Source organism: Rattus rattus, chromosome 15, assembly GCF_011064425.1.
Source record: "Rattus rattus isolate New Zealand chromosome 15, Rrattus_CSIRO_v1, whole genome shotgun sequence".
In the NCBI taxonomy this organism is placed as follows: Eukaryota; Metazoa; Chordata; class Mammalia; order Rodentia; family Muridae; genus Rattus; species Rattus rattus.
Genome location: NC_046168.1, coordinates 30,667,739 through 30,685,928, shown reverse-complemented (window position 1 = coordinate 30,685,928; position 18,190 = coordinate 30,667,739). Strand labels below are relative to the sequence as shown.

The 18,190-nt window shown below is 45.2% G+C and overlaps 1 protein-coding gene across 2 annotated transcripts; it reads left to right on the top strand.

Moving 5' to 3' along the window:
- Positions 1-940: 940 nt before the first annotated feature.
- Positions 941-16,402, top strand: Hrh4 (histamine receptor H4). 2 transcript variants are annotated; one of them, XM_032886193.1, is made up of 3 exons: positions 941-1,162; positions 9,037-9,200; positions 15,201-16,402. In XM_032886193.1, exons 1-3 carry the CDS (start codon positions 970-972, stop codon positions 16,017-16,019), a joined length of 1,176 nt encoding a protein of 391 aa, XP_032742084.1. In that variant the 5' UTR covers positions 941-969; the 3' UTR covers positions 16,020-16,402. The 2 variants fall into 2 exon arrangements, with proteins under 2 accessions (XP_032742084.1, XP_032742085.1); XM_032886194.1 differs by lacking the exon at positions 9,037-9,200 and adding an exon at positions 3,110-3,134 and having other exon boundaries at positions 970-1,166; positions 15,336-16,019.
- Positions 16,403-18,190: the final 1,788 nt, after the last annotated feature.

Below are 18,190 nucleotides of genomic sequence, written 5' to 3'. Positions count from 1 at the left end.
ACACTGTGGTGGTTCCTGCTGCAGGCTGGGCATGTGGCTGGCAGAACCCTGGGTAACTGCGTTCTCCATCCATGCTACATGGTGTGGCTGCACATGGGTGTCTTTGGCCCATCTGTGCTGTGTGTTGGAGGCCAGGTCTGTGGATGGCATGGGGGATCGCAGGTCTGTCCATCTTCCCCCTTCCTAGCTGTGCTGCCTGCATCTGATTTGACTAGATTTGATTTTTATGAGTCCTAGGCATAAGACAGCTTTGACCATCAAGCTAGAAGGAGCAAAGGGCTGCCATCTGCTCTGCCCTTGGCTGATGTAAGAACAGCACCACCAATAATGTGTTTCTTTGGCCATTGCCAGGTTCATGTCTAGCTTTTGAAAACAAGGGTTACATTGGTTTCAGTGGACTGATTTGTTTCTTTATTATGGCTTGGTTTTTTAGCTTGTTTCTTGAAATGCCTGTTATTAGTTCTAAGTTTTACCTCTTTGATTTGGATTATTTTATGGTCTATAAATATTCATTTCTTCTATTTTTTGAGGTACCTTCTCACTGTGCAGTACAGGACTACAGCCTAGAATTCAGTAAGTAGCTGATCTGGTCTCCATGTGGTTGCCGGGATTTGAACTTACGACCTCTGGAAGAGCAGTCAGTGCTCTTAACTGCTGAGCCATCTCTCCAGCCCTGTAAACTATGCTTTATAGATATTATATAATATTGCTCTTCACCCAGAAGATGGATGAATATATTGCATTGCTTAAGACAAGATATTTCTCTGTTTTGTGGAAACATTCTTTTCACTGTCAGTTAAAGGGAAATTGCTACCACAAGTTGATGGCTATCAGTAACCAGGAAGTAGTGTGAATTCATCAGTAGATTTGAAGATGCTGTTTTGAGTAGGAGACTGTATATAAGAGCTTTCTGGTTGTTAAAAGTGCCTGGCCAAGTGGAACTTCTGTAGTGGCCCATTATTTAATGTGATGTCGGAGTCTAACGGCACTGGCGTCTTGCCACTGACTGCTCAAGTCCCCTTGGCATTTTTAATGTCCCTGCTTGCTTTTGCTATAACGATAGGCAATGCTGTGGTCATTTTAGCCTTTGTAGTAGACAGAAACCTTAGACATCGAAGTAATTATTTTTTTCTTAATTTGGCTATTTCTGACTTCTTCGTGGGTAAGTATCTTTCTTTAAAATTATCAAACTTAAAGTCTTGTAATTCCAGGGACTGTATGGGTTGGAGGGGCTAAGAAGAAAAATTAAAGTGTTAGAATTCTGGGAAAGATGTGTATGCCACTTTAAAGGAAACTCTGCACATATGGCTATTAGAGGAAGTTTTATCTGAAAACAGGTTTTTTTTTTTTTTTTGGTTTTGCTTTTAGAATAAATGAATTCAGAATAGTTCTAAAATTATTTTAGCGTCCCAGGTTGTTTTCAGAGCTGTTTTTAACTTGTTTAGATTTACAAGTACTCTTTCCTAAGTAAGTATGGTTTTCTTTGTATCCAGTATTTAAGTAATAAGAATCGTGTGTCTGCTGGAAGCCAGCATGACCAAGAAATGGTATGTGCAGTGGGACAGGGACAGGGGCAGGGACAGGGTGGTCAGTGTTCCGTATAGCACGGAGTCGGACACAGCCAGCAATTGGCTGCCCTACATACAACAGAGTCTCAGAGCATCATGTGACCGCAAGAGTTCACAGAAACCAGGTTCCTCCGTCTTTGAAAACATTTTTAAAAATCATTTTCATTCCCTTATTGTGATCTCTTCTGTGAGCCCGGTGCTCTACCTGCCGGGCGTTCTGCTCTCCCCTCTTCGTGGCGGTCAGATGGGGTACACTGCAGTACTTCAGGGGACTGACGCATCTCATAGGAGCTCCTAGGACATTGTCTCTTGCTGCAGCTACATTATTTCATTTCATTGCTACATAAAGCCTGTGCTAATGTTAAATCACAATTCATAGGACATTCTGTTCCTTGCAAAAACCACAGTGGTTGCTTAACAAATGTTAGACCTCCTCTCTTTTGATTTCTTGGCTGATATGTTTTGACTCAGACTGAGTTCACCAATGTTTGTATCATACACAGTCGATGTTAAGAGAGTTGGGCACTCAAGTACTATTAGGTAACCAGGAAAGCCACAGGAATGGGTTTGTCTCTTCCTTTCATGGCACAGAATGTAAGATAGGTTCACAGGACCGTTGGGTATGATGGGAGACCCCATGATGATGCACTGTGTGCCATGGACACTCGGGAGAGGGAAACACACTTGGTCACAGGACTGTGGCATCCCTAATGTAACTCCGAGGACAGATAGGATTTCTAGAGCTAGAGATGGGGGAGAGAGGGCCAAGAATCAGCAGTGGCACAGGTAGCAAATCGCTGCGTGTGTGCTGCAGGCTGGCTGCTGTACGAATGCTTGGATGGAGGCAGCTAGGGCTGAAGCTGGATGGTGAGGACCCTCAGATGGTAATGCCAGTATCTAATGGAGCCCACCAGACATAGAAATGGCAGGCCACAGATAAGCGGAGCTAAGCAATTATTTATTAGTTTACTTAGTTTTACCGACAGTGGCAGAAATTGAACCCAAGGGTCTTGGTCTCATTGTTAGAAGGAGTTACATTGGATATATATATATATATATATATATATATATATATATATATACACATACACACACACATATATATGTATGTATATATATATGTATGTATATATATATGTGTGTGTGTATGGTATATGTATATGTATATATAGTGTATGTATATGTATATATATGGTATATATGTGGTGTATATATGTATATATGGTATATGTATATGTATATATTTGTGTGTATGAATAAACATATATGTGTATATATGTATATATGCTTATATATGTGTGCGTATACATATATGTATATATATGTTTATATGTGCGTGCTTTAAATAAATCAACAACCTTCCCAGTCCTCGATTCAATTTCGTCTCTCCAGCTGACATCTGCAGCTAGCTACAGATCCTTCCTCATTGTTCTCTACGCTCACATCACATGTATAGATGTACAAGTGTGTGTAAACGCAGAGAGCGGTCTGCCATAAAAACACAGATCTCCTTTTCCCTCATTGGATTCTACAGCCTTCAGTGACACTTGGCACCGAGAAGGGAGAGTGGCACGGTGAGAGGGAGACCCTAAGGAGCCTGGCAGTAGGGAGGGGTGAGGTGAAGAGCTGAGAGAGCCGTGGACTGGGAACTTTCAAACCCAAACAGCTTCAGATAAGAATGAGTGTCTCTTTATCTAGTCCAAGGTAGGCCTCAAGGAGACTCCTCCCTCGAGGCTTGAACACCATAGGCGGGAGACGTAGCCTGTCTCTGAGAAATAGCTGTGTAGATGTGCAGCTGCTAGGCTTGCTGCTCCCCAGCCAGTGTGAGAACGGGCGAGAACAGCTTTGTTTCTGCAGAGAGAAGTCAAACACAGATTTTTCTCCCCTCCCCTTCCCTTCCCTTCCCCTCCCCTCCCCTCCCTTCCCTCCCCTCCCTTCTCTTCCCCTCCCTTCCCTTTCTTTCCCCTCCCCTCCCCTCCTTTTTCTTTTCTTTTCTTGTCTTGTCTTTTCTTCTCAAATGTTTGCATGTAGACTGAGTGTGGTGGTCCATGCCTTTAATCTTAGCTCCCAGGAGGCAAAGGCAGGCAGATTTCTGAGTTCAAGGCCAGCCAGAGCTACATACTCCCTGTCTCAAACAAGACAAACAAACAATCAAGCAAGCAAACAGTTGTCTAGCTATGTCTGCGTGTGCTTGTATAAGCTCCTTCTTGTGTGTGTGTGCCTGCACATGTGCACGGAAATGGATGTGCATATGTACCTGTGAGAGCCAATAGACAACCTCGTGTGTCATCGTCAGGAGTATCATCCTCTTCCTTTGTGGCAAGGTTTCTCACCGACCTGGAACTCAATGATTAGGATAAACCACCTCCTTGCAAGAAAAGCACCTTACCATGGAGCCATTGCTTCTAGGAGCCCGGTGTCATCTGCCAGTTCTGGTCCTTCATGTTTCCTCTGCCCCATACCTTCTTCCAGAAGTTCCCCCCCCCTTTTAAAAGATTTATTTATTTATTATATATAAGTACACTGTAGCTTCTTCAAATACACCAGAAGAGGGCATCGGATCTCTTTACAGATGGTTGTGAGCCACCATGTGGTTGCTGGGAATTGAACTCAGGACCTCTGGAAGAGTAGTTGGGTGGTCTTAACCGCTGAGCCATCTCTCCAGCCCCAGAAGTCCCCTTTAGCACAGCACTCTCCATGGGACAAGAAATGGGACAGTCCCTGCAAGCTTTGTGTAATGAGATCTGAGTTTTCTGCCAGCGCGCTGTCCTTTGCTGTCCTCTCAAGGGTGAACTCTGAGCCTGAGGGATGCACCCGGGAGAGGTTTTCTGTAGCTGGACGCCATCACTGCTATCATTATTATCCTTGCTACTAATACTTTTATTTTGACATTAACGATTTTACTGTGTGGGTCGGTGCTGTGCCACGATGAACAGGCAGAGGCCGAGGAAAGCCATCAGGAATCAGTTCTACCCAGCACACGAGTCCAGGTTGCTGGCAGGTACCTTTACCTGCTGAACCACCGTGCATCTGTCCAACCCCCTAATTACTAGTCTCTCTAGTAATCTCTGTGGTTGGACCAAGCTCTAGAGCTGCGGGACAATGACGAAACTGCTTAGGTCCTAAGATGCCTTTGGGACTGTGGTCCCTCCTTGCTCTGTGCACTTTTCGAGGTTTTGGAACCAGATCCTATAGAGACTCTAAACTTGTGGTAACCAAGTAGCTGGCTTCCTAGATTGAATTTGTTATAGAAAAGTAAAGACATAGCAGAGTCTGTGAGCCTGCTATGCTGGATGCCATGCCGATGAGACACAGAAAGACCTCGCATGGCGGACTCTCTCTCACCTGAATACTAGCAGTTGTGGCTTGAAGGTGAACTGTCCCTTACAGCCTCATGTGTTTGAACACATTGTCCTTGGCTGGAGGCACTGTTTGGAAAAGCTGTAGACCCTTTAGGAGGTGGGGACTTCCTGAGGAAGTATGTCCTTGGGGGCGGGCTCTGAGGATTGATATCCCAATCTCGCTTCTTATGGACTCTGATTACTGACTGTTGACACAGTCTGGTTTGCCTGTGACCACTGTACCCCTTTAAACTGTAAGACAAAACGAACCCAACCACTTTACTTTTACTTCTTGTGCAGTATTTGATCACAATATTGAGAAAAGCAATTAGTACACTATGTGTATTAGAAGGAAATGCCTATTAAATTGTGTGACCAGTGTTCTCACCCATGGGTGTTTATTTCTTATCAGCCATACGGTGGATGGTCAGGAAAGTCTCTTCAGAGGCAAAATGTAGTTGATGTCAACAAAGCCTGAAGGAATTTTAGAGGGAGGGAAGGTTTACTTTTGTTTCATGTTGTATCTCTATATGTATATGTAAATCTACATCTTTACCCACTAGTTCAGTTCAGGGTTTCTCTCTTGGCTTCTGCATATACTTAGACTACTGTAATAAAACACCAGAGGCTGGGAAGCTTAAACGATAGGAATTTGTGCTTTTACACATCTCACTACCTGAGATATCTACCAAGTTTGGTTCCACAAATGGGCTGGACAGGTATGTGTGAAGAGAGGCAAGCTCTGTCTCATAGCTCTCAGTCTGATGAATCAGGGCTCCACCCTTGTGGCATGTTTACCTGGAGCCTTTCTTTCAGAGGTTCTATCTCTAAATAGAGCCGCTTTGAGAATGTTGGAGCTTCAGCATGTAGGACAGGGAGAGCGATGGGAGTGTGGAGGGGTAGCAGTTTTCTATAGCTGGCTTGGGCAGAAGGGCAATACCACGCTGGTGTCGATTTTAAAGCAAACTAGGCTTCCCCACTGTCTTCAATTTATTTATGTAACAATTACACACTTCAAAGCAAGCACAAAGACTGGCAAGACCTCTTGCTCTTCTGATGCACAAATATACATACATACATACATACATACATACATACATACATACATACACACATACATGTGTGTGTATGTGTGTGTGTGTGTGTGTGTGTGTGTACACACACATATATACATGTATATTATGCTTTCTACCAGATATGGGCATGGGACTGGGGAGACATAATATAAGACATAAGTAAGTAAAAGTATGTAGTGTTTTAGAGGTGATAATTGCTTCAGAAAAATATGGCAGGATGAGAGTGGGAGAGATGGAGGGGAAAAGAAAGGGATGGATGGAGGGAAGGAGAGAGAGAGGAAGAGGGAGAATGAAATTTCAGTATAAAACTTGAGAGCCAGGTCTCACTGTGAAAGACACATCTGAACAAACAGATGGGGCTGCTGTCTGGGGAAGAATAAGTCAAGAGAAATGCAGCTCCCAGGATGTGAGGCTGAAGGGGCACAGTGTACATGAGCCAGAGGTTACTGAGCAACTGGCACGGGGCAGGTCACCTCCCATCTCACAGGGCTCCCCCATCTTCATTCTCATTCCTGCTCCCCTTCCCCCACCCCATCTCCGCTTACCACCCTCTTTTTTAATACAGCCTATTCGACTTCCCTCGCTTCTTTTTAAGCACACGTGCCAAAGGCTGATTGCTCTAGTCTTGCAAATTTCCAGAGCAGACTTGGCAGGGACACGTATGAGCAGGCCTGTCTGAGAAATATTCAAGATTTACTTTTCTGAAACTATGTGGAATGATCCACAGGCATCACCATTATTCCATAGAGAGCGGAACCAAGAACAGATCATCTATACCAGTACACCATGGAGACAGCAGGGGTTTACAAAAACCTAAGGAATGGGTTCTGCTGCGACGACTTGGTCTTTGTCGCTTGCCCACAAGCATGAGGACCTGGGTTCAATCTCCAGACTGCTGGCTTGCTCACAAGCTAGGAAGCATGCATGCACACACATAGAACAATGGAACAGTGTGTTTTGGCCAGCTTACAGCAGCTTCTAGAAACCCTAACACATCCTTCCTCTTTTATAGAATTCAAAAAGTATGGAAAAGAGAGTTTAATTCAGATCTTGATCTTTAATCTCTTTAATCTTTAAGTCAGTAGCATCTAGTTGTTATCCACTTCTTCGTGTTGGGAGCATTGAAAGCCACAGTGATGAACTAAAATATGAACATCTCATTTCGAGGTGCTTCGATTTACCTCAGGTAACCTTGGGGTTCTACTTTCTGTCATAGTCATCCCTCCTGCCCCTGCCCCAACTGATGATATGAAAGTCGCCCCAATGACGCTTACTGATCATTGAAAGAACCATTGATAGTGTATGCCTGTAATCTCAGCCCAAGACCCAGAAGAAGGCTAAGACAGGGGCATCATGGGTTTGAGGACAGCCCAAGCTACAGTGATTTCAAAGGCAGCCTGGGCTAGATAGTGAGACTGTACCTCCACAAACCAACCCTACCCCATAACTGAAACGCAGAACTAGCAGGTTATTTGAACGTATGGGAATAGCAGGTTTGGTGATACAGGTCTGTAATACCAGATACTGGGAGGCTGCTCCCCAGGAGGGAGAGGGGAGAGAGGGGGAGTGAGAGAGAGGAGGGAAGAGGGAGGGCAGAGAAGGGAGGGGAAGAGAGAGGGAGAGGGAAGGGGAGAGAGGGAGGGGGAGGGACGGAGAGGAAGGGGGAAAGAGAAAGAGAAAGAGAGAAGGGGGCAGGGACTGACTGGGAAGAGAACATTCCTATGGGAGAAAGGTGAGAGGCAGCAATGAAGGAGATAACACAGTAGAAACACATCTTCATGCATGATGTCACAGTGAAACCCTTTATCGCGTACAATTTATATGCACAAAAACTAAAAAAAAAAAAAATCTAGCAAAGTTTCTGAGAGTGTAAGTGACTGAGGGATCGCAGCAACCACAGAGCTTCCGAGGACAAGGGCATGGCAGATGAGGCGTTTTCATAAAGGAGGAGAAGAGGTAACATCATGTGCCTAGGGTAAGGTCGAGACTGGATCTCTGGCATAAAACCACGAAGGAGGAAGACATTCTAGGAGGAGCAATGTTTCAAAGAGAATGGGATGTGAAAATCAGGGCTGCTGCGGGAGGGTGACCCACTGCTATGGGAGAGGGTGACCTGCCGCTATGTTTGGAATGGACCACAGAGAACATCGGGGCGCATTGTGGCGAAAACGGCTGGAAACACAGTTAGCCTCTCTGCTTTATTTGGGAAGTGGTAAGGAGCACCCACTGGTAGCTCATGACAACTATTTTAAAAATAACATTTAAAGAATGCATAGGTGATATTAGTCATACAGAGCCTGGAGAAATACCAACAGTTTTTGTATCTAGCATTGTCGGCATGGCCTTACGACAACAAAATGTCTGAGGCAGTGAACTTAGGAAGAAAACAATTCAGATCAGCGTTTGCCAGTTCGAATCCAAGATTGGGTGGCCTATTGTTTTGGCTCCTGATGGTGGTGGACAGTTGGGAGCACATGTGTTAGTGAGTGCGACATCTAGAATGGGGAGGAGGAACTTGGGTTCCATACCTTTGTCCAGTGCAGGCTCCAGTGAGCTAAGAGTCTCACACTTGGCTCTATCTCTCCAGGTCCACAGCACTTACCTGTCCTACCAAGCTGAAGGCAAGGTTTTCCATAGGCGCCTCTGCAGGACAGTTAGCCACACTGTAGCAATAAGCAAGCCATTATCAGTGGATTTGGACACGCCTCTCTTCGGTGTATCCACTAGAATATACCTTTTTTGGTAGTCAATGATGTGTATGTTTTTTAAATGTTTAAAAAATTGATTACATGCATGCATATGTATATGTACATGTGCATGTGTGTGCATGTATGCATATGCATGTGTGTGCGTGCATGTGCACCTGCGCAGCGGTGCCACAGCATGCCATGATATGCACGTGTAAGTTAGAGCAAAACCTACAGGAATTAGGTCTCTCCTGTGCCATATGGACTTATGGGATTTGTCCAGATTGGTGGCAAACATCTGTAGGCACTGAGCCATCTTGCTGGTCCAACGTTGTTTCTTTAAACTCATTTCCTTCCTGTACAGGTGTCATCTCCATTCCTCTGTACATCCCTCACACGCTGTTTGACTGGAATTTTGGAAGTGGAATCTGCATGTTTTGGCTCATTACTGACTATCTTTTGTGCACAGCATCCGTCTACAATATTGTCCTCATTAGCTATGATCGATACCAGTCAGTTTCAAACGCTGTAAGTCACAACATTCATTCATTTCCCTTAGAAGACGACAGTTGTAAATTCTGGGTCCCTTAGCCATGCAAGCCCGTGCTGGGGATGTTGGGGATGGATCTCACTGATGTTTATTCTTTGCGATCTGGTTAACTCTATCAGCGTTTGAAGGGGGAAAAAAGGACCGAAAACACATTGTGAGGAATGCTAGCTGCGTCTACAGTAGCTTGTCTGTCTGTGAGGTTCCAATCTCCAGCCCAGGACCAAGTTGAAACCTCAATATTTTTCTCAAGATAGAGCTCTGCGGGGAACTAGAAAGAATCCCTGAGTGATCCTAGTGAGAACATCGATTTTGAACCCACCGAAGAGAAGACAGTGATACAGCAGAGCCGGCTTAGGATGCACGGCAAGAAAGCTGGGCTTAGGCGAAATCTGGAATAGCTTCAGCAGTGAGTTAGTGGCAATTCTTAAGATAAACCTCGCAGCAATGGGATAAAGGAGAAAACAGGCTGTGGGTAGAAAGAAGCCACAAAACTGTGGTGCAGAGATTTGTGACCTTAAAAACCCAGGGGAGGAGCGCATCTGGGGGAGAGGAAGGTGTGGGAGACTGAGAGGAGTAGAGGGAGGTGTTGTTCTTATCTTCCCCTTGTTCGAGGTTTGCTGACTTTTCATTGCGTATGCCAGGTTAGCCTGTCTCTAAACTTCAGGGCATTCTTCTGGGCCTGACTCCTTTCTCTCCTCAGGAGTGTGGATGTTCTAAGTGCACACAGCTGGAGTCTGGCTTTACCTGGGTACTGGGGATCTGAACTTGGGTCCTTAAACGTTCCTGACAAGTGCTTTCCACTGAGCAAGCTCCCCAACCTTATTTACAACATTGACCTCATTTACTGTTGGATCCTAGGATCTCACAGCTCTGGGGGATCTATTGTTTGGTCCATCTTGGTACGTGCTGAGATACAGAAACAAGCATTTGGGAATGGTGGTGATTCTGAGGAAGGCATACTCAGAGATGTATGAGTTCTGTTAACCAAATGCTGTGATGGCAGTGTTGAGTGGACTGGTATGCTCCTGCCTGAGAGGACCCAACTGGACAAGAGATTAGATAAAAGATAAACTGTTGGAACGAAGAGATTCTAAAATATACAGATTTCTTTTGCTTTCACAGAATATTCTGGAAAATGTAGGCAGTCCCACATCAGGAGGTCATCTTGGGACCTCCTGGCCCCAGACATTAACAGGGTGACTCTGCCTGTTAAAGGTTAGGGAACAGCAAATATTTATCCAGGGCCCAGTAGTAACATTTTTTCAGTTTTGTAGAACCTATGGTATTCTCAGCTATGCTGTTGAGAGTGGAACACAGAAGACCTAGATGATTTGTGTGGTGGTGGTGTGTGTGTGTGTGTGTGTGTGTGTATGTGTGTGTGTTTATGTGTGTGGTGTATGTGCTGGTGTTGGTGATGGTGTGTGTGTGTGTGTGTGTGTGATGTGTGCAGTGTATGTGATGGTGGTGGTGGTGGTGTGTGTGTGTGTGTGTGTGTGTGTGTGTGGTGATGTGTGCAGTGTATGTGATGGTGGTGGCGATGGTGTGTGTGTGTGTGTGTGTGTGTGTGTGTGTGTGTGTGTGTTTAAGGAATTCTCTGGCAGTGAAGGTTGCCAGTTTCCTAAGATATAGGTGGCTGGGTCTCCATTCCTAGGAACAGAGTTGAGGGTAGGGCAAACCCTACATGTGAAACAGTGTGAACAGTGACTGGGCAGCTGCTCAGTCAAGGTTTTACTGCTGTGAGCAGACACCATGACCAAGGCAACTCTATAAAGGACAACATTTAATTGGGGCTGGTTTCCAGGTTCAGAGTTTCAGTCCATTATCATCAAGGTGGGAGCATGGCAGCATCCAAGCAGGCATGGTGCAGGAGGAGCTCAGAGTTCTACATCTTCATCCGAGGGAAGCCAGGAACAGACTGGGCATCCTCAGGCAGCTAGGAGGAGGGTCTCCAAGCCCACCCCACAGTGACACACCTACTGCAACAAGACCACACCTTGTAATAGTGCCACTTCCCAGGTCAAGCATATGCAAACCATGACAGCAGCTAAGTAGACACTTGTACTTAGTTGGGTTAAATCCAAGACTCCTGAGTGCTCTCAAGCCAGCTTCATGGGAAGCTCAGTTTGCCTGAGGCTGTAAGTAGAGAGCTTGTGACAGGAAACAGGGACTCGGCCCAGGAAGTAGAAATCTCTCCATAGTTTCCAAAGCGAAGCTTCAACGAAGATGGCCATAATACTGTTCAGCCATGTCCTCTGGAAGGGCTGGACCAACAGTGGGTGATGAAGGTGGGCTGTGGAGCTAGATCCCAACTGGAGACAGTAGGAATTAGAGTGTGCCTAATGAAAGACTCTTCCCTTGCCCTCACACGAAGAGAGACACTTTGTAATGAAATCTAAGCCATGAGGAATAGTATTTGGGGACCGACTGGGGATCTCTGGGGCAGGGCCATAGTCTTTGTGGCTAAAATTAGCAGGAATCACTCTATCTTTACTCTGGAAGCTTCAAGTTCAACTTCAGGGAGGCTGCCCTCTCTCTGAGCCTCTGGGAAGACCTCCATAGCTTTCTCAAGGCTTTGGATGTGGGCCATCTTTGGCTTGGAGACACTTCACTACAACTCTTTCTTTGCTCTTTCTTATCATGTGGCCAAGGGTGAAGACTGTAAACTTGGCCTGGGCTGGGCACCTAGGACAATGTGGGCTGCATGACAAGAATCTCCACACGAGGATGAGTGAATGGTGGCCGCTGCCCAGGGGCCACAAGCACCTTAACAACTAATTAATTGTTCATAGGTGGAAATCAGAGGGAATTTGTGGTTTTCATTTATTCTTACTCTTCTTCTTTTTTTTTTTTTCGAAGCTGAGGACCGAACCCAGGGCCTTGCACTTGTTAGGCAAGAGCTCTACCACTGAGCTAAATCCCCAACCCCTATTCTTCTTATGAGGACATTGGTCATTACTGGATCGAAGTGACCCCAAGTTTAACATGACGTCCTCCTATCTTAATTACATCTGTCAACACCACATTTACAAATAAGGTCACGTTCACAGGTACTTGTGGATGGGATGCGTAGAACGCGTTTAGGGACTCGATTCGGTTGAACACAGGAGCTCACCCTATTATTAATACCAGAAGGGTCTTCCTGTCTCCCAGATGGAATATGACTGACAGAACCTTTTACTGAGGTAGGGAAGGAGGCAGGGCAGGGAGCAACATCCTGAACAGTGTACATGTTTTGTAGAGGGTGAGATCGATTTCAGAGAGGTCACTGCAACCAGCTGGGTCTGGATTCCAGTGACCCTGGAGCAGTCATCTGTGAAGACTGCTCCCCACTGAAGAGATGGTGAGATGGCCAGCCCTGTCCCAGGTCCCTGGGATGCCCATTAGCTCAGCTGACCCTGTGCCAAATGAAAGAGAGAAGCATCTCTAGTGTATGATCTGTCTGTCTGTCTGTCTGTCTGTCTGTCTCTTTATATCATTTCAAAGGGTGAGTAGAGCAATTCAACTAAATGAAGGTTTATGACCATCTGGGTGTTGTCCCCATCTCCACAGCCGTTAGACTTAGTGCAAGTGATGGGTTAAGTAGTGTCAGGAAAAGGGGGAGGTGGAAATGTGGGCTGTGTGTGGAAGCTGTGGTCAGCATCATGGGCCAGCTTACTTCTGAGCTTGTTCTCAGAAACGCCAGCAGTTTGCTGTGTTTGTATGTGTGAGTGGGAGGGGATGGGGCCCACGTTTCTTTACAGTTAAAAAGTTAAAAAAAGTTATCAACCATTTTCTTCTTATCAACAGCCATTGGCACGCATGTGTAGTAAATCAAAGGGCCACCCTGCTTCTCTTTAAAAATGTGAAAACATGCTCTGCTGATGTTTAAAACCCAGAGAAAATGATATCCACCGAGAGGAGGTCGTGGGTGCCTCTTTCCCTGTGAGCAGGGGTATGGGAGAAACCTGGAACATCTGAGTTGGAAGGAAGCTTACACACTGCACAGAAATTCAGAGAGCTTGATGAGGCACAGGATCAAAACAAATGTGAGCCTCCTTCTTTCACACATGTTCCTCTCCGAGGACCCTGGTCTGGTTCCAGGCATCCGTGCTGTGGCTCATTGGTTCCTGGGGATCAGATGTTCTCTCTGACCTTCAGGAGCACCACACATGCATGTGACACACACACACACACACACACACACACACACACACACACACATACACACACACCGGACACCCATACACATAAAAATAGATGTAAAACCAAACCAAAGGGTTGGGTCTTCAGGATGAATGCAAGGTCAAGCTGAGCCACAGAATGAGTTCTTGCCTTGAACAGGAAGGGCCTAGATGTAGCTCAGGAGTAGAGCATTTCCCAGGCATGGCAGGGTCCTGGATTTGATATTTTGGTTGAAATATTTATTCCAGATAAGGGCAGTCGGTCTTTACATGCCTTTCGATTGTCAAAGATTGTCTTAAAGATTTCCACTTTGACACAAAGATCATAGAGGGTAACACTCATTTGCAGACCCTAACTTCATTTGTCCTTGTGTAAGTCTGACTTTGTCACCCTCAGACAGCACACGCGCGCACACACACACACACACACACACACACACGCATGCACACACACACGCATGCACACACACACACACACACACGCATGCACACACACGCATGCACACACACGCATGCACACACACACATGCACATACACACTCACGCACACACATTCACAGATACACACACATACATATACATACAGACATATACACACACATAGACACAGACATACCCACAGACATAGACAAACACACATGTATTACACACAGATATACGCACAGAGACACAGACACACACACACAAAGACATACACATAAACACATACAGAGACACACAGACAGACAGATACACACACACACACATATACATGGACACACACTGGCACTTGCTGTAGTCATGACTCTCCACATGGCTTCTCCTCATGGTTTTGGCTGTGATGGAAACACTTAGTGCCCTGGGAGTGTCCAGAAACAGCATCACTCCAACATGGCCAAGTGCCTTCTTGTGTGCAGTCTCTTGGGAGTGGTTCAAGGGCTACCTCTGTTGTTGGCCTTACCGTGGGGATCCTGTGTAAACAGCTGAGTATGTTCTTCCTGATGTCAGGACCAGATAAGCCATGACTTTTAAAGCATTTTAAACTGTGCCTATGGTGCAGAATGGGCTTTGCCCTATAATGTGGTACATGCTTTTCTCTACACGTTTATCAACATTAATTCCCCAAACCACAATGCTTTCTTTACTGAAACATCCTGGCTTGTGTTTCATTGAAGAGAACACTGTTTCTTTCTGCATGAGTATATACATGTATGCATGCATGTATATGTTGGTTAGAAGTATCATCCCTGAGGTATCAGGCACCTTTTTTCATGCATGTGTATGCATGTGCTGTGTGAACAGATGGCATGCATGTGCATGTGTATACGCAAGTGTGTGTAGAAGCAACTTTAGGTGTCATTCTTATAAATGGCATTCTTTGGGGACAGGGTCTTTCTTTGGCCTGGAGCTCATCAAATGGGTGAGATAGATGGACTGACTAGAAGGCCTCAAGGATCCTCCTGTCCGTACTGACCAGGCGCCAGGGTTACAAATTCATGCTACCACATCAGGCTTTGAGAAAACTGCATTCTTATTTTAGATAGTGTCCATGGCCTTGCTGTGGTGTTCAAATCTTCACCTCATGGTCTGCTCTTTCCTCTGGAAAATTATCGAGAAAGCATGCGCCAAGATCATGGGAGTTAATGGAGCTCTTGCAAATCCCTGGAACTTCTGAGTGACTGTGGGATGCCCCATGTATTCTGCATGTTTTCGTTAAATCAAAATTAATTTGGGTTGGGGATTTAGCTCAGTGGTAGAGCGCTTGCCTATCAAGCGCAAGGCCCTGGGTTCGGTCCCCAGCTCCGAAAAAAAAAAAATAATTTGCTTGGTTTCTTGTAGGTGCGTTATAGAGCACAGCACACTGGCATCCTGAAAATTGTTGCTCAAATGGTGGCTGTTTGGATACTGGCTTTCTTGGTCAATGGCCCAATGATTCTGGCTTCGGATTCTTGGAAGAACAGCACCAGCACAAAGGAGTGTGAACCTGGCTTTGTCACCGAGTGGTACATCCTCGCCATTACAACGTTCTTGGAATTCCTGCTCCCTGTCTCCTTGGTGGTCTATTTCAGTGTACAGATTTACCGGAGCCTGTGGAAGCATGGGAGTCTCAGTAGGAGCCCTAGCCACGCTGGATTCATCGCTACCTCTTCCAGGGGCACTGGACACTCACGCAGAACTGGGTTGGCTTGTAGGACAAGTCTTCCTGGGCTAAAGGAACCAGCCGCATCCCTTCATTCAGAAAGTCCGCGAGGAAAGAGCAGTCTCCTGGTGTCCTTAAGGACTCACATGAGCAGTAGTATCATCGCCTTCAAAGTGGGTTCCTTCTGCCGACCAGAAAGCCCAGTGCTTCACCAGAGAGAGCACGTGGAGCTTCTCAGAGGCAGGAAGCTAGCCAGGTCGCTAGCTATCCTCCTGAGCGCTTTTGCCATTTGCTGGGCTCCGTATTGCCTGTTCACAATTGTTCTTTCAACTTATCACAGAGGGGAGCGCCCCAAATCGATTTGGTACAGCATTGCCTTTTGGCTACAGTGGTTCAATTCACTTATTAATCCCTTTCTATACCCTTTGTGCCACAGACGTTTCCAGAAGGCTTTCTGGAAGATACTCTGTGTGACAAAGCAACCAGCACCTTCACAGAACCAGTCAGTATCTTCTTGAGGAGAATGGCTTCATGAGTGCCAGCTTCTGTCTCTCTGTCCTCTGAACGGATCTGAGCTTCCGTCCTGCTCTGTCCACTCAAGCAAACAATGCACAAAATGTAATGTTTGAAAATTTTAATAAAAACCCTCCACATTCAAGTCAGTGGAACACGAGTCAACAGCAGTTTAGGGAACGTGACAAACTGACAGCTGCAAAAATACTAATATTTTCCTCAGTGCTCTCTGTCTCTTTTTTGATACAACATTGATTGTGTTACCCCTGTCTTCTTTCTGTCTCAGTGTTTTCTCCAATAGCATTAGTTTCTTTGTGTGTGTATGTGTGTGTGCACGTGTACATCTATGTGTGTGTACATGTATCTATGTGTGTGTGCATGTGTATCTGTAGGTGTGTATGTGTATGTGTGTGCATGTGTGTGTAAGTGTGCATGTGTGTATCTCTGTGTGTGCCTGTGTGTATGTGTGTGTGCATGTGTGTGTATGCATGTGTGCATGTATACATGTGTATGTGTGCTGATATGTGTGTGAATGTGTGTGGTGTGCATGTGTGTATCTGTGTGTGTCTGTGGTATTTGTATGTACATGTGTATGTGTATCTGTATGTGTCTGTGTGTATGCGTGTGTATGTATGTGTGCGTACATGTGTGTATCTGTGCATGTGCCTGTGTATGTGCGTGTGAATGTGTGTGCATGTGTGTATCTGTGTATGTGCCTGTGTATATGTGTGTGTGCATGTGTCTGTGTGTCTGTGTGTATGTGTGTGTGTGTGCATGTGTGTTTCTGTCTGTGTGCCTGTGTGCATGTGTATCTGTGTGTGTATGTGTGTATGTGTGTGTGTATATGTGTGCATGCATGTGTGTGCATGTGTGTATGTGTGTGCATGTGTGTATCTGTGTGTGCCTGTGTGTATGTGTTTTGTGTGTGTGTGTGTGTATGTGTGTGCTCAGTGCTTCTCCTGGCAGGGCTCTGCCTGTCTCCTTTACTGTGTACTGAGTGTACATTAGCCTTCCTGAGGATCCTATTTTACTATTTGTATGCTGTCTTGTCCTATTGGTTTTGAGATATGATTATTACATAATCCATGGTAGCCCTGAACTTGTGACCCTCCTGCCTTGGCTCCCAAGTGTTAGGATTAAAACTACCATGTCTACCGCTTCTCAGTCTTTGGCTAAGATCCAGTGTAAAACTGCTGCCCCTGATGAACCCAGAGAAATGTTTTTTTTTTCCTCTCAGAATTCTATGCTGAAGTTGTCATCAAATTTCACTTTACCATTGTTAACTTTATCACCCCATAAAGCCTTATCAGAACTTGTTCTGTAACTTCTGAGAATTCTTGGGCAATTTAATAATTTTTACATTTCTTAGATCTTCTAAGCTTTTTGCCTTTTCATTTAGCTTTTTAAGTTAGTATGTGAAATACCATGTTTCCTTATGGCATCTTCACACACATGTACTCTTACACATGTTCTTATTAGGTCCATTTAAAACTCTGATTAATTACAAACACGAGGACATGAAGAGTTTCGAAGTACGTGAGTGCTCAGGACTGGACCTAATTTTGTACATGTTTGTGCCCTATGTAAGTCAGTTATTTCATAGTTATAAATTCTAAAATCCCTGAGCAGTAAGCTATCGTAAATGCACAACGTTCCCCTGAGGTTTCTATTTGTCAGCTGTTTCTCTGAACATTAGTGAGTTGTAATTTTAGATTTTATGTGGTTTCTGTGGGCTCGAATGTTTACAGAATGTAGTGATCCTGTGGAAATTCTTCTCAGCGCGGCCTTGGAGAAAGCAGAGTTATGTCCATGCACTTTCTAAAGTCTGCACAAAGGACGGCACATGCTGGATTTCACTGCACGATTAAGATGCTGATCTCTCCTGATAAAACAGAAAATACTGCAAATTATCTGTGATATGATTCTTTGACCACCACATTCATAATCCCATTCTTGAGAAGCTGAGAAACAGGCAATGTGTACTTAGAGAGCATGGCATCTGCTCTGTAAGAATTTGAAAAGAAGGAGCACCTTTTGATGGTGGCATGGGTGCATTCCTCAAACACATGCTTAGTGGGGGTCCACAATGCAGTAGCCACTAACTGTAAATAAATATGCCGCCATGATTTGGATTCAACACGAACTGCTCCGGGGTTCTCTTATGTTTAGCTTTCTA